A 16,148-nucleotide genomic window follows, 5' to 3' on the forward strand; every position below is an offset into this window, starting at 1 on the left:
TTTCGACCAGTCGAAAAACGGCACGGGAATTGAATAGGTCATGAATTGGGCATTGAATGTAAATTCAACATAAAAACAGGCGAAAAGTGCAGTTTTTTCGACTGGTCTAAAAAACGTCACTAACTGAAAACCCCCCATGGAATCCTGCTTGCTCACATACACAGACCATCAGATATGAAAAACCATTGGACCAGATTAGATTTCTAGTGCCCACACTTTAAATGTCTCCAGAACAGAATAAACTGGATACAGCTGGCCCTGTAGCTTAGGAGTGCATCTCAGGAGGAGATACTGGGCTATAGGTGACAGGAAGCTGTAGAAGGACAGCGTGTGATACAGATATAGCACAAACATGACAAACACATCATTTGGCAAAGAAAATAAGAATTTACTTACCGATAATTCTATTTCTCATAGTCCGTAGTGGATGCTGGGGACTCCGTAAGGACCATGGGGGGAATAGCGGCTCCGCAGGAGACTGGGCACATCTAAAGAAAGCTTTAGGACTAACTGGTGTGCACTGGCTCCTCCCCCTATGACCCTCCTCCAAGCCTCAGTTAGGATACTGTGCCCGGACGAGCGTACACAATAAGGAAGGATTTTGAATCCCGGGTAAGACTCATACCAGCCACACCAATCACACCGTATAACCTGTGATCTGAACCCAGTTAACAGCATGATAACAGAGGAGCCTCTGAAAGATGGCTCACAACAATAATAACCCGATTTTTGTAACAATAACTATGTACAAGTATTGCAGACAATCCGCACTTGGGATGGGCGCCCAGCATCCACTACGGACTACGAGAAATAGAATTATCGGTAAGTAAATTCTTATTTTCTCTAACGTCCTAAGTGGATGCTGGGGACTCCGTAAGGACCATGGGGATTATACCAAAGCTCCCAAACGGGCGGGAGAGTGCGGATGACTCTGCAGCACCAAATGAGAGAACTCCAGGTCCTCCTCAGCCAGGATATCAATTTTGTAGAATTTTACAAACGTATTTGCTCCTGACCAAGTAGCTGCTCGGCAAAGTTGTAAAGCCGAGACCCCTCGGGCAGCAGCCCAAGATGAGCCCACCTTCCTTGTGGAGTGGGCATTTACAGATTTTTGGCTGTGGCAGGCCTGCCACAGAATGTGCAAGCTGAATTGTACTACAAATCCAACGAGCAATAGTCTGCTTAGAAGCAGGAGCACCCAGCTTGTTGGGTGCACACAGGATAAACAGCGAGTCAGATTTCCTGACTCCAGCCGTCCTGGAAACATATATTTTCAGGGCACTGACAACGTCTAGCAACTTGGAGGCCTCCAAGTCCCTAGTAGCCGCAGGCACCACCAATAGGTTGGTTCAGGTGAGACGCTGAAACCACCTTGGGGAGAAACTGAGGACGAGTCCTCAATTCCGCCCTGTCCGAATGGAAAATCAGATAAGGGCTTTTTCAGGATAAAGCCGCCAATTCTGACACGCGCCTGGCCCAGGCCAGGGCCAACAGCATGACCACTTTCCATGTGAGATATTTTAACTCCACAGATTTAAGTGGTTCAAACCAATGTGACTTTTGGAACCCAAAACTACATTGAGATCCCAAAGTGCCACTGGAGGCACAAAAGGAGGCTGTATATGCAGTACCCCTTTTACAAACGTCTGAACTTCAGGGACTGAAGCTAGTTCTTTTTGGAAGAAAATTGACAGGGCCGAAATTTGAACCTTAATGGACCCCAATTTCAGGCCCATAGACACTCCTGTTTGCAGGAAATGTAGGAATCGACCCAGTTGAATTTCCTCCGTCGGGCCTTACTGGCCTCGCACCACGCAACATATTTTCGCCAATTGCGGTGATAATGTTTTTGCGGTTACATCCTTCCTGGCTTTGATCAGGATAGGGATGACTTCATCCGGAATGCCTTTTTTCCTTCAGGATCCGGCGTTCAACCGCCATTCCGTCAAACGCAGCCGCGGTAAGTCTTGGAACAGACAGGGTCCTTGCTGGAGCAGGTCCCTTCTTAGAGGTAGAGGCCACGGATCCTCCGTGAGCATCTCTTGAAGTTCCGGTTACCAAGTCCTTCTTGGCCAATCCGGAGCCACGAATATAGTGCTTTCTCCTCTCCATCTTATCAATCTCAGTACCTTGGGTATGAGAGGCAGAGGAGGGAACACATACACTGACTGGTACACCCACGGTGTTACCAGAGCGTCTACAACTATTGCCTGAGGGTCTCTTGACCTGGCGCAATACCTGTCGAGTTTTTTAATCATGTGGACGACTTCTGGGTGAAGTCCCCACTCTCCCGGGTGGAGGTCGTGCTGAGGAAGTCTGCTTCCCAGTTGTCCACTCCCGGAATGAATACTGTTGACAGTGCTATCACATGATTTTCCGCCAAGCGAAGAATCCCTGCAGCTTCTGCCATTGCCCTCCTGCTTCTTGTGCCACCCTGTCTGTTTACGTGGGTGACTGCCATGATGTTGTCCGACTGGATCAACACCGGCTGACCTTGAAGCAGAGGTCTTGCTAAGCTTAGAGCATTGTAAATGGCCCTTAGCTTCAGGATATTTATGTGAAGTGATGTATCCAGGCTTGACCCTAAGCCCTGGATATTCCTTCCCTGTGTGACTGCTCCCCAGCCTCGCAGGCTGGCATCCGTCGTCACCAGGACCCAGTCCTGAATGCCGAATCTGCGGCCCTCTAGAAGATGAGCACTCTGCAACCACCACATGATGGATACCCTTGTCCTTGGTGACAGGGTTATCCGCTGATGCATCTGAAAATGCGACCCGGACCATTTGTCCAGTAGGTTCCACTGGAAAGTTCTTGCGTGGAATCTAACGAATGGGATTGCTTCGTAGGAAGCCACCATTTTTACCCAGAACCCTTGTGCATTGATGCACTGAGACTTGGTTCGGTTTTAGGAGGTTCCTGACTAGCTCGGATAACTCCCTGGCTTTCTCTTCCGGGAGAAACACCTTTTTTCTGGACTGTGTCCAGGAACATCCCTAGGAAACAGAAGACAAGTCGTCGGAACCAGCTGCGATTTTGGAATATTGAGAATCCAATCGTGCTGCCGCAACACTACCTGAGATAGTGCTACACCGACTTCCAACTGTTCCCTGGATCTTACCCTTATCAGGGAATCGTCCAAGTAAGGGATAACTAAAATTCCCTTCCTTCGAAGGGATATCATTTCGGCCATTACCTTGGTAAAGACCCGGGGTGCCGTGGACCATCCCTACGGCAGCGTCTGAACTGATAGTGACAGTTCTGTACCATAACCTGAGGTACCCTTGGTGAGAAGGGTAAATTTTGACATGAAGGTAAGCATCCTTGATGTCCCGAGACATCATGTAGTCCCCTTCTTCCAGGTTCGCAATCACTGCTCTGAGTGACTCAATCTTGAATTTGAACCTCTGTATGTAAGTGTTCAAAGATTTTAGATTTTAGATTTAGAATCGGTCTCACCGAGCCGTCTGGCTTCGGTACCACAATAGTGTGGAATAATACCCCGTTCCCTGTTGCAGGAGGGGTACCTTGATTATCACCTGCTGGGAATACAGCTTGTGAATAGCTTCCAAAACTGCCTCCCTGTCAGAGGGAGACGTCGGTAAAGCCGACTTTTGGAAACGGCGAGGGGGAGACGTCTCGAATTTCAATATGTACCCTTGAGATATTACCTGAAGGATCCAGGGGTCTACTTGCGAGTAAGCCCACTGCGCACTGAAATTCATTGAGAACGGGCCCCCACCGTGCCTGAGCTTGTAAGGCCCTAGCGTCATACAAAGGGCTTTGCAGAGGCGGGAAAGGATTTCTGTTCCTGGGAACTGGGTAATCTCTTCAGCCTTTTTCCTCTCCCTCTGTCACGAGCAGAAAAGAGGAACCTTTTGTCCGCTTGCCAACAAAGGACTGCGCCTGATAATACGGCGTCTTATTTTGAGAGGCGACCTGGGGTACAAACGTGGATTTCCCAGTTGTTGCCGTGGCCACCAGGTCTAAAAGACCGACCCCAAATGTCCCCTTTCAAAGGCAATACTTCCAAATGCCGTTTGGAATCCGCATCACCTGACCATTTTACTGGTAGAATTGGACAACGCACTTATACTTGATGCCAGTCGGCAAATATTCCGCTGTGCATCATGCATATATAGAAATGCATCTTTTAAATGCTCTATACAGTAGGCAATAATATACTATCCTTATCTAGGATATCAATATTTCCAGTCAGGGAATCCGACCATGCCAACCCAGCACTGCACCTCCAGGCTGAGGCGATTGCTGGTCGCAGTATAACACCAGTATGTGTGTGAATACATTTTTGGATACCTTCCTGCTTTCTATCAGCAGGATCCTTAAGGGCGGCCATCTCATGAGAGGGTAGAGCCCTTGTTCTTACAAGCGTGTGAGCGCCTTATCCCCCCTAGGGGGTGTTTCCCAACGCACCCTAACCTCTGGCGGGAAAGGGTATACAGCCAATACTTTTTAAGAAATTATCAATTGTTATCGGGGGGAAACCCACGCATCATCACACACCTCATTTTATTTCTCAGATTCAGGAAAACTACAGGTAGTTTTTCCCTCACCGAACATAAGACCCCTTTTTGGTGGTACTCGTATTATCAGAAATGTATAAAACATTTTCCATGTAACGTGTGGCCCTACTGGAAATCACGGTTGTCTCTTCACCGTCGACACAGGAGTCAGTATCCGTGTCGGCGTCTGTATCTGCCATCTGAGGTAACGGGCGCTTTAGAGCCCCTGACGGCCTATGAGACGTCTGGACAGGCACAAGCTGAGTAGCCGGCTGTCTCATGTCAACCACTGTTTTTTATACAGAGCTGACACTGTCACGTAATTTTCAACAGTACATCCACTCAGGTGTCGACCCCCTAGGTGGTGACATCACTGTTACAGACACTCTGCTCCGTCTCCACATCATTTTTCTCCTCATATATGTCGACACAAACGTACCGACACACAGCACACACACAGGGAATGCTCTGATAGAGGACAGGACCCCACTAGCCCTTTGGGGAGACAGAGGGAGAGTATGCCAGCACACACCAGAGCGCTATATATATATACAGGGATAACCTTATATAAGTGTTTTTCCCCTTATAGCTGCTGTATGTTTTAATACTGCGCCTAATTAGTGCCCCCCTCTCTTTTTTTAACCCTTTCTGTAGTGTAGTGACTGCAGGGAAGAGCCAGGGAGCTTCCCTCCAACTGAGCTGTGAGGGAAAATGGCGCCAGTGTGCTGAGGAGATAGGCTCCGCCCCCTTTTCGGCGGTCTTATCTCCCGTTTTTCTGTATATTCTGGCAGGGGTTAAATGCATCCATATAGCCCAGGAGCTATATGTGATGTATTTTTTGCCATGTAAGGTATTTTTATCATGTTTTATTGCGTCTCAGGGCGCCCCCCCCAGCGCCCTGCACCCTCAGTGACCGGAGTATGAAGTGTGCTGAGAGCAATGGCGCACAGCTGCAGTGCTGTGCGCTACCTTATTGAAGACAGGAACGTCTTCTGCCGCCGATTTTTCCGGACCTCTTCGCTCTTCTGGCTCTGTAAGGGGGCCGGCGGCGCGGCTCCGGGACCCATCCAGGCTGGGCCTGTGATCGTCCCTCTGGAGCTAATGTCCAGTAGCCAAGAAGCCCAATCCACTCTGCACGCAGGTGAGTTCGCTTCTTCTCCCCTTAGTCCCTCGATGCAGTGAGCCTGTTGCCAGCAGGTCTCACTGAAAATAACAAACCTAAACTAAAACTTTCACTAAGAAGCTCAGGAGAGCCCCTAGTGTGCACCCTTCTCATCGGGCACAGAAATCTAACTAACTGAGGCTTGGAGGAGGGTCATAGGGGGAGGAGCCAGTGCACACCAGTTAGTCCTAAAGCTTTCTTTAGATGTGCCCAGTCTCCTGCGGAGCCGCTATTCCCCCCATGGTCCTTACGGAGTCCCCAGCATCCACTTAGGACGTTAGAGAAATAAAACTTTTGCCGCAATTGTTAATCTGCTTACATAGATGCTGTCCCTGCAATTCATCAGGATAGTGGCTTACCAGAATCTGTAACCTCCAGATGAGGGGGAGCTGAAACGCAGTGGTCATCAGTATTCCGGGCAAGACTTGTCAATTGCTCATCTGATGCCCTGTTAATAGAACAAGTCTAATGAAAGAGGGGAATTAAGTGGGGCAAGATGTAAAGATGAACATTTCTGAATCTCTCTCTCTAGAGTAACGCTTTCGGGAAATGTGGTACGATCTCAGTATGGTGGCTGTTAATGGGGGAGGGCAAGATACACAAATCCACCGTTTTCATAGTCACCTACAAAAAATTACGTATCAATCACAAAAAAAAAAAAGTTTCTCATTTGTAGGATTGATGATTTACATGGGCAACCAACAGCATTGTTTGACTGAGACCATCCCTGAGAGTAGTTTGCCATTTTGTGTATCACCGTCCCTGAGAGGGCCAGGAGGATTACCCGGCTTCCTGAATGTCAATTAGCAGGAGATTTTCACAGGCCTAGAAGTCCACTTGCCCTGGCAAACTGCTCTCCAGCCTCCGAGAATGGTAACAGTTCTCAACATCTCCCCATTCAAAGCCAATTATCACCACTGCACCCCAATGTTTCCCGTGGAAAACCTAAAACCCTATGTACCTTGCTGCAGAAAGAGGTATCAGGCGACACACTGCTGCACCTTTACAGACCAGTACATAAAACAGGAAAGACATACATACATCCCACCACGGCAGTAGTTTGCTAGTAGCAGGAACACACTAAATTACTTTCATGGTTACAACCACGGACACTGAGAAACATCACTTGTCATAATGCTGGGCAAAATATTGGTCACTGTGCTCTCCAACATTGCTCTCAAAATGTTCGCTTACTGGAGGCTGAATCATTGAAGAGCTGTATAGAACTGGAGTATTGGAGATTCATGATCCAACCGGGACATATTGTATGAGTTCTTGCAGCACTATAAACACATGGACTTTTCTAGGAAGCCTGATGACAGGATATTACTATATCCAAATTGGTAAACTTAATGATCAAGATAAATTTGTGGGGCAGATTTCTGCAAATTGCCCCAAATGCTGTGCTGATAATGGCTCAATCTGGCACTTAATATGGCAATGTCCGGTAGTTCAAACTTTCTGGACCCAGATCAAAGCTGAAATGGTGTCTACTGGTATTCCCCCTAATGTGTTTACGCCTAAATTATGTTTACTGGGGGCTGGAGAAGAAGCTGCTCTTAGTGGCCCTGACTTTCAGTATGTAATTTATGCACCCTAGCTAAACTTTGCATAACTCTCTCATGGATGGCGTAGATGGGTCCTGCTCTTAAGACATGGATAGCTTTAGTAAACGGCTCCATAGGACAAGAACGCTTTGTATATATGTCCCGTAGGCCCAGCTCTAAAAACGTTAATATTTGGTCTAGACGGTTAGACTCCTCTATTAGTACCCGTGATAAAATATACCATAATCTATACCAACAAAGGAATCTGCGACACCTCCGCACCCGTCCTTCCAACCTCCTACATTGCTCTATATAAATTTGCTATTCCACTGTTATCAGCTAATGAAAATATTGTATTTCGGATCTGTATATGACATGCCCATTACCTTATAGCAACATCATGATATCATAATTACCTCTGAATATTTTCTTTTTTTTCTTTCTTAATTTTACTTTTTTGGAATTTGTTAGGGTTTACACACATAAAAGAAAATTCAGACACAATGACAGAAATAGGATATATGTCTGTAATACATTCTCTTGTTACTATACAAAATATTTGAACGTTTGTTGATACATGTTCGTGTGACCTTTACATCATCATGATGCATTCTATGTAATGTGCATAATATAACTTCGCTATGACATTTCCATTGTACATTCTGTCTGTATTATGACTTTTTTGTATTAATAAAAATACTATTGCCCTTATTTATCAATGAGTGATAAATTTCATTGTGAGTGATAAATTGCACCAGCCAATCTGCTCCTAACTGTCATTTTTCAAACACAGGGGTAGATGTACTGTATTAAGCCTGGAGAAGTGATAAAGCATTGATAAGTGTAAGGTGATAATGCACCATCCAATCAGATCCAATATATAAATTGACAGTAAGGAGCCGATTGGCTGGTGCATTATCACCTTGCACTCATCACTGCTTTATCACTTCTCCGGGCTTAATACATCTGCCCATCTGTCTGTAACATGGAAGTTAGGAGCTTATTGGCTGGTGCAATTTATCAATCAGTGAAATTTATCACTCATTGATAAATAAGGGTATTTATAAAAAAAAAACAAAAAAACTTAATGATCAAGATCCTGGGGGCATCACATTACAAATCAGTTGTACTCATGTGGAAAGAAATTTAGTGATGGTCACGTGACTAACAGGACTTGGGCTAGCAGCTTTGGAATGGTGGATCCCAAAATCCTCAGTATGTGCAAAACTGTTAAAATTAGGAAATCACAGATGTCTTTCAGAGACAGCATGAAATCATGAGTCTCATATTCATAATTAAGAAACGTTTTCACTGATGGAATCTTTCTCCTGCTCCCTGCATTTGAGGAAGGGGAAGTACACACTTTACAGTCCACGAGGAACCAAACACTTTGTGATACATGCTGAAGGAGGGATCCCTGCTACCTGCAACTTAGTGACTCCAGTGATGGGCCACAGACTGGGAGGAATACTTGCGTTTGGAAAATACTGCAGGTTCTTTCAAGCACAAACCTGACTTCAGTTGACGAGCCGCTCGGTTCCAGTAATGCTTGCAACTGGGCTACATGTTGTGGGTTATCTGTCCCCAGGCCTGTAGATAGGATCTCAAGCCGAACATTAAGCTCATACACACAGGCAGGTAAACCATCCAGAGTGCTCACCTGCACCTGAAGAGAGAGGGACGCGTTATTCATACGAAGCATTTGTTTGTTCTTGGGAATAGATGCATTCCAAAATTACAGGAGGATTAGGGATGCTGTGGCTTTCTAGCTGCTATGTACTACAAGTCCCAGCATGAGCTGGCCGGGACTATTAGGGTTTATACTGTAGTTACACAAGAGTTGGACAGCTAAAATGTTGTCTAACCCGAAAGGTGGAGTGACCAGTACACTACAAACAAATACAGGATATATAAACGGGATGTAGTTGGAATCCCGGCAGTCAGAATCCGGACGGTCAAAATACAGACGCAGGAATCACGACCACCAGAATACCGGCAGCGACGCCACAGCTATTCCCACTCCTGGGTATCCACGACACCCGTGGAGTTGGTATACAACCTGTGGCAAGCGAAGCAAGCCTGCAGCATAGCGAGTCCGCAATAGACTTCATTCCGCTCGCACCACTGCCGGCATTCTGACGGTAGGGATTCCGGCGTCAGTATTTTGATCGCCGGGATTCTGTACCCAACCCATATAATCAAGTTGCCTTTATCATCATCTTACCATGGGATCCAGCCAGTAAGTGTTTCCCAGAATGAGAACAACTTTAGCTCTGTGTTGTTTTCCTCTCACATTCCTACTAATAATCCTGATCACCTATAAATAGGAAGAAAAAAACACGTCAAAACTGCACAGGAACCATATCTTACATGTAAAAGTTACTCTAAGAAAGAAATATTTAATAAAATCAACACTTGTCTGCTTTGTGGAAACGGATAGTACTGTTGTTTCTGCTTAGAGCCAGAACCTAGCGCTATCCCTGTAATTATCACTTACCCTGAGCTAGAGACCAGCGCTGCACCTGTAATTATCACTTGTCCTGAGCTAGAGACCAGCGCTATCCCTTTAATTATCACTTACCCTGAGCTAGAGACCAGCGCTATCCCTGTAATTATCACTTACCCTGAGCTAGAGACCAGCGCTATCCCTGTAATTATCACTTACCCTGAGCTAGAGACCAGCGCTGCACCTGTAATTATCACTTGTCCTGAGCTAGAGACCAGCGCTATCCCTGTAATTATCACTTACCCTGAGCTAGAGACCAGCGCTATCCCTGTAATTATCACTTACCCTGAGCTAGAGACCAGCGCTGCACCTGTAATTATCACTTGTCCTGAGCTAGAGACCAGCGCTATCCCTGTAATTATCACTTACCCTGAGCTAGAGACCAGCGCTGCACCTGTAATTATCACTTGTCCTGAGCTAGAGACCAGCGCTATCCCTGTAATTATCACTTACCCTGAGCTAGAGACCAGCGCTGTACCTATAATTATCACTTGTCCTGAGCTAGAGACCAGCGCTGTACCTGTAATTATCACTTGTCCTGAGCTAGAGACCAGCGCTATCCCTGTAATTATCACTTACTCTGAGCTAGAGACCAGCGCTATCCCTGTAATTATCACTTACCCTGAGCTAGAGACCAGCGCTGCACCTGTAATTATCACTTGTCCTGAGCTAGAGACCAGCGCTATCCCTGTAATTATCACTTACCCTGAGCTAGAGACCAGCGCTATCCCTGTAATGATCACTTACCCTGAGCTAGAGACCAGCGCTGTACCTGTAATTATCACTTGTCCTGAGCTAGAGACCAGCGCTATCCCTGTAATTATCACTTACCCTGAGCTAGAGACCAGCGCTGTACCTGTAATTATCACTTGTCCTGAGCTAGAGACCAGCGCTGTACCTATAATTATCACTTGTCCTGAGCTAGAGACCAGCGCTGTACCTGTAATTATCACTTGTCCTGAGCTAGAGACCAGCGCTATCCCTGTAATTATCACTTGTCCTGAGCTAGAGACCAGCGCTATCCCTGTAATTATCACTTACCCTGAGCTAGAGACCAGCGCTATCCCTGTAATTATCACTTACCCTGAGCTAGAGACCAGCGCTATCCCTGTAATTATCACTTGTCCTGATCTAGAGACCAGCGCTGTACCTGTAATTATCACTTGCCCCAAACTAGGAACTAGCTCTGTACCTGTTATTACCAGCTGCCACAAGCCAGGAACTAGCACTATACCTAATACCAACTGCTTAGGCACAGAAAAGGAGATTTATGGCAAGAATTTACCTTGGTTAAATCTCTTTCTGCGAGGTACACTGGGTTCCACAGGGATAACATTGGGGTGTAGAGTAGGATCTTGATCTGAGGCACCAACACGCTAAAAGCTTTGACTGTTCCCAAGATGCTCAGCACCACCTCCTCTATAACCCCGCCTCTGTGCACAGGAGCTCAGTTTTGTTAACCAGTACAATGCAGTAGCAGGTAAAAGAGACGACAACCGTTAGTAGCCACATACACCACATTCTCACGACAGGAGAAGGTATCAGCGGCTAATGCCATACAAACCCAAAGAAGCTAAGTGCGTCAGGGTGGGCGCCTTGTGGAACCCAGTGTACCTCGCAGAAAGAGATTTAACCAAGGTAAGTTCTTACCATAAATCTCGTTTTCTGCAGCGGGGTACACTGGGTTCCACAGGGATAACATCAGTGATGTCCTAAAGCAGTTCCTCATGGGAGGGGACGCACTGTAGCAGGCACATGAAGAACCCGGCGTCCAAAGGAAGCATCCTGGGAGGCGGAAGTATCGAAGGCATAGACCCTTATGAATGTGTTCACTGAGGACCACGTAGCCGCCTTGCACAATTGTTCAAGGGACGCACCGCGGCGGGCCGCCCAAGACGGTCCAACCGACGAGTAGAATGGGCTTTGATGGTAGCAGGAGCTGGAAAACCAGTCTGTACATAAGCTTGTGCACTCACCATTCTAATCCATCTGGCCAGGGTCTGCTTATTCGCAGGCTTATTTTGGTTGTGAAAACCAAAAAGCACAAAGAGAGAATCAGACTTTTTAACGGAAGCTGTCCTCTTCACATGGGTACGGAGAGCCCATACCACATCCAAAGACCGCTCTTTGGAGGACAAATCAGGAGAGATAAAGGCCGGAACCACAATCTCTTGGTTAAGGTGGAAAGATGACACCACCTTAGGTAGATAACCAGGGCGCGTCCTAAGAACCGCTCGGTCACGGTGAAAAATCAGACAGGGAGACCTACAGGATAAGGCACCAAGTCTGAAACCCGTCTAGCAGAGGCAATAGCCAGAAGAAACAAGACCTTAAGAGTAAGGCACTTAAGGTCCACAGATTCAAGAGGTTCAAACGGAGACTCTTGCAAGGCCTCCAGAACCACCAACAAATCCCAAGGAGCCACAGGCGGGACATAGGGGTGTTGAATCCGTAAAACACCCTGAGTGAATGTATGAACATCAGGCAGAGTAGCAATTTTTCTCTGAAACCATACTGACAAGGCAGAAATATGAACCTTGAGGGAGGCCAGATGAAGGCCTAAGTCCAAGCCCTGTTGCAGGAAAGCCAAAAGTTTGGCCGTACTAAACTTGTAAGCGTCATGATTGTTAGATGCGCACCAAGCAAAGTAAGAATTCCAGACCCTATGATAAATCCGAGCCGAAGCCGGCTTACGGGCCTTTAACATAGTTTGAATGAACGCCTCAGAAAATCCTTTGGCCCTCAGAACTGAAGCTTCGAGAGCCACGCCGTCAAAGCCAGCTGGGCCAAATCCTGGTACACACAAGGGCCCTGAACAAGGAGGTCTGGGCATTGCGGAAGTAGAAGAGGACGCTCTAACGAGAGACCCTGTAGGTCTGAGAACCAATGCCATCTGGGCCACGCTGGAGCGATCAGAAGTAGGATTCCTCCTTCGTGCTTGAACTTCCTTATCACTCTGGGCAGTAGTGACACCGGAGGGAACACGTACAGCATCCGAAAGTTCCACGGAATTGCCAGTGCGTCCACGAACGCCGCTTGAAGATCCCTTCTCCTTGCTCCGAAGACCGGAACCGTGTGATTGTGTCGAGATGCCATCAGGTCTACGTCTGGTAGGCCCCACTTGTCTACTAGGAGTTTAAATACTTCTGGATCGAGGCTCCACTCTCCGGCATGTACGTCCTGACGACTGAGGAAGTCCGCTTCCCAGTTAAGGACCCCCGGAATGAACACTGTCGATATGGCTGGCAGATGGCGTTCCGCCCACTGAAGAATCCTTGACACTTCCATCATTCCCATGCGGCTTTGAGTGCCGCCTTGATGATTGGATGTACGCCACCGTGGTGGCATTGTCTGAATGTACTTGAACAGGCCTGTTCTGTATCAGATGCTGGGCCAGGTTCAGAGCATTGAACACCGCCCACAATTCCAGAATGTTTATCGGTAGGAGAAACTCCTCTCTGGTCCACCGACCCTGAAGTGAGTGTTGCTCAAACACCGCGTCCCAACCCCTCAGACTGGCATTTGTTGTCAGGAGGACCCAGTTGGAGATCCAGAAGGGACGACCCCTGCTCAATCGTTGGTCCTGTAGCCACCAGCTCAGTGACAGACGAACCTCCGGAGACAAGGAGATCATGTGAGACCTGATCTGGTGAGGCAGGCCATCCCACTTGGCAAGAATCAGCTTCTGCAGAGTGTGGGAATGAAATTGAGCGTACTCCACCATGTTGAAAGCAGACACCATGAGGCCTAGTACTTGCATCGCCGAGTGTATCGACACTCGCGGGCGAGAGAGGAAGCATCGTTATCCTGTCCTGAAGGTTCAGGACCTTCTCCCGAGACAACAACCACCGTTGGTTGTGAGTGTCCAACAATGGCCCCAAGTGTACCATGCTCTGAGCAGGGACCATGGAAGATTTCTTCCAGTTGATGAGCCACCCGTGGGCTTGCAGAAACTGGACCATCAGATCCAGATGACGAATGAGAACTTCTGGGGAATTCATGTCATCCAGATATGGTAGGATCCTGACACCCTGACGGTGGAGCAGGGCCGTCATCACCGCCATGACCTTGGTGAAAACTCGCGGAGCCTTGGTCAATCCAAAAGGTAAGGCCCAGAATTGATAATGGAGGTCGCCAATAGCAAACCGCAGGTATTGCTGATGCGATATGGCAACAGGAATATGAAGGTAAGCATCCTCTATGTCCAGGGAGACCATAAAGTCCCCAGGTTCCAAAGCCAGAACAATAGAGCGAAGAGTTTCCATACGAAACATGGAAACCCTCACAAATTTGTTCCAGGACTTGAGGTTGAGAATGGGCCGGGAGAAACCATTCAGTTTCGGGACTGGGAATAGCGGTGAATAGTACCCCTTGCCTCTCTGAACCAAGGGACGATATGTGGCTGTAAAGGCATGTGAGGTCCCATAGGGGGCGCAAGTCTAGTTACCAGCGTAGTCAGTAAATTAGAGAAAGTAGCCCAAGGCGGGTCGTGATGTGCCCCCGTTGCTGCTACAGACTGACTGGGGGGTAAGGAATCCCCGAGAACCTGAACCCTCCGCTGCTATGTTTTCCTCTAATGCATCTGAGGCATCACCACCGCGTATTGCGGGATCAGCCCCAGAACCATCGCCCCTTGTAGCTGACATGATATGAAAGCGTAAACCACGGGCGACACAGTACAATATCAGCAGATATAATACCTAACAGGAACCCCCTGTGCAGTGTGACAGCAGAAACAGAGGATTCAGGATGTATATGGTGACTGAAAATCAGAGAAAAATACAAAATAAGTATATCCTGTGAAGATACTGTACCTATATCAACTAATAACCCTGACGCACTTAGCCCCCCTCAGGGTACAGAATATAGGGATAGCAGTATGAGTGAGATACACAGAGTAGATATCACACAGCAGCTATATGCACACACACACAGTCACATGTACAATGCAGAAAATATGACAAACAATAAAACTGCACAGGACTAGCAATACTAAGTAGTACTAAGTAAAGCTATATAGACTTATAGATAGATCAATGCACAGTAAAGACTGGATGTATATCACAGGGTACTTGTACTAAATAGCCCTGTAGTAATTCACTGTTTCCTAACGAACACTGTAAAAAAACATGTAGAATACTTAAGTGTCCTGTAAAATGCACAGCGCTGATGATGCAGGCGGCTTTACAGAGGAGACTTTGCCCATGCAGTCCCAGAATCAGTTCAGCATGTGTAATGGCGCCCAAACGCTGACAGGGAGTGAGGGAGACAGAGAGATGCAGCTCCAGGCCGGGGACATTTACTCTAAATGGCGCCCTGGGGCTGGGGAAGGGGCTACAGGTCAGAACCTTATCCCCTAGCTGGACTTCACCACCGGGTACTGTGGGCCCGAGAAAAACGGATTATAGGAGAATCCGAACTGTGCCCCTGCCCTGGTGGTCTAGTGGGGTCCCTGTACCAACACAGTGTCCACGCCAGCGCGTGCGGCCCGTTTCCTAATGGCCACGCCGGATAGCGATTTACTGCGGGTCCCGGCTGGGGGACACTCTTACCTCCTCCCTTGATGCGGCCACGTGATCCCGGAGAGCTGCGGCGAGTGTGTGTGCCTAACGTGAAAGACCGGAGCCCTCCACTGTAAGTACCCGGCAACCATGGTGCGGGAGTATATAGTGCCTCCGGGGGAGGTGATGGAGCTGCAGCATGAGATGTCAAAATGACATCTAGCACTGAGAGTGCCTATGCTGCAACCCTTGAAGTCTTCTATCTTCTTTAAAAAGCTCTTTTCCTGTTAGTGTCCTGCACTGCAGGCACCAACTTACAAAGTGAGCTCTTGTGCACGGAGGCGGGGTTATAGAGGCGGCGGCACTGAGCATCTTGGGAACAGTCAAAGCTTTTAGCCTGTTGGTGCCTTGGATCAAGATCCTACTCTACACCCCGATGTTATCCCTGTGGAACCCAGTGTACCCCGCTGCAGAAACTAGCGTTATACCTGCTATTACCAACTGCTCAGAGCCAGACTCTAGCTCTGTTCCTGCTATTACAGTGAAGAAAGCCTGTGTCTGTACTGCCAAAATGTTGAACTCCAGAAGAAACTCCTTCTGGCTTCTGTATTTGAACAAGAGGCCAAGAAAAATCACCTCTAACAGAAACAAGACTGTGCTTTGGGAATTCATAACCTATCCATGACGTCCAGAGTGGAAACCACCATGTTCAGGTGTTGTTGGAGGCATGATTCTGAACCATACTTGATTAGAAGATCGTCCAAATAGGGAATGATTTTAACGCTAATTGATCTCAACTTGGAGACCATGTTGGCCATAAATTTGGTGAATACTCATGGAGCTGCAGATAGGCCAAACTGCAGAGCCTGGAAATGGAAGCAGATACTTCCTATCACAGAATCGAGACACGCA

General features: G+C 47.5%; 1 protein-coding gene across 4 annotated transcripts in view; it reads right to left on the reverse strand.

Moving 5' to 3' along the window:
* The window catches only part of TDRD12 (tudor domain containing 12), a 614,823-nt gene that overhangs the window by 92,435 nt on the left and 506,240 nt on the right, over positions 1–16,148 (reverse strand). For all 4 annotated transcript variants that reach the window (XM_063958365.1, XM_063958363.1, XM_063958366.1 and 1 more), the window contains 3 exons: positions 9,454–9,546; positions 8,741–8,895; positions 6,042–6,130 (listed from right to left, as the gene is read on the reverse strand). In XM_063958365.1, the coding sequence (XP_063814435.1) occupies positions 6,042–6,130; positions 8,741–8,895; positions 9,454–9,546 (337 nt within the window). The remainder of the gene's footprint in view (positions 1–6,041; positions 6,131–8,740; positions 8,896–9,453; positions 9,547–16,148) is intronic.

This window comes from Pseudophryne corroboree, chromosome 3 (genome assembly GCF_028390025.1).
Source record: "Pseudophryne corroboree isolate aPseCor3 chromosome 3, aPseCor3.hap2, whole genome shotgun sequence".
In the NCBI taxonomy this organism is placed as follows: domain Eukaryota; kingdom Metazoa; phylum Chordata; class Amphibia; order Anura; family Myobatrachidae; genus Pseudophryne; species Pseudophryne corroboree.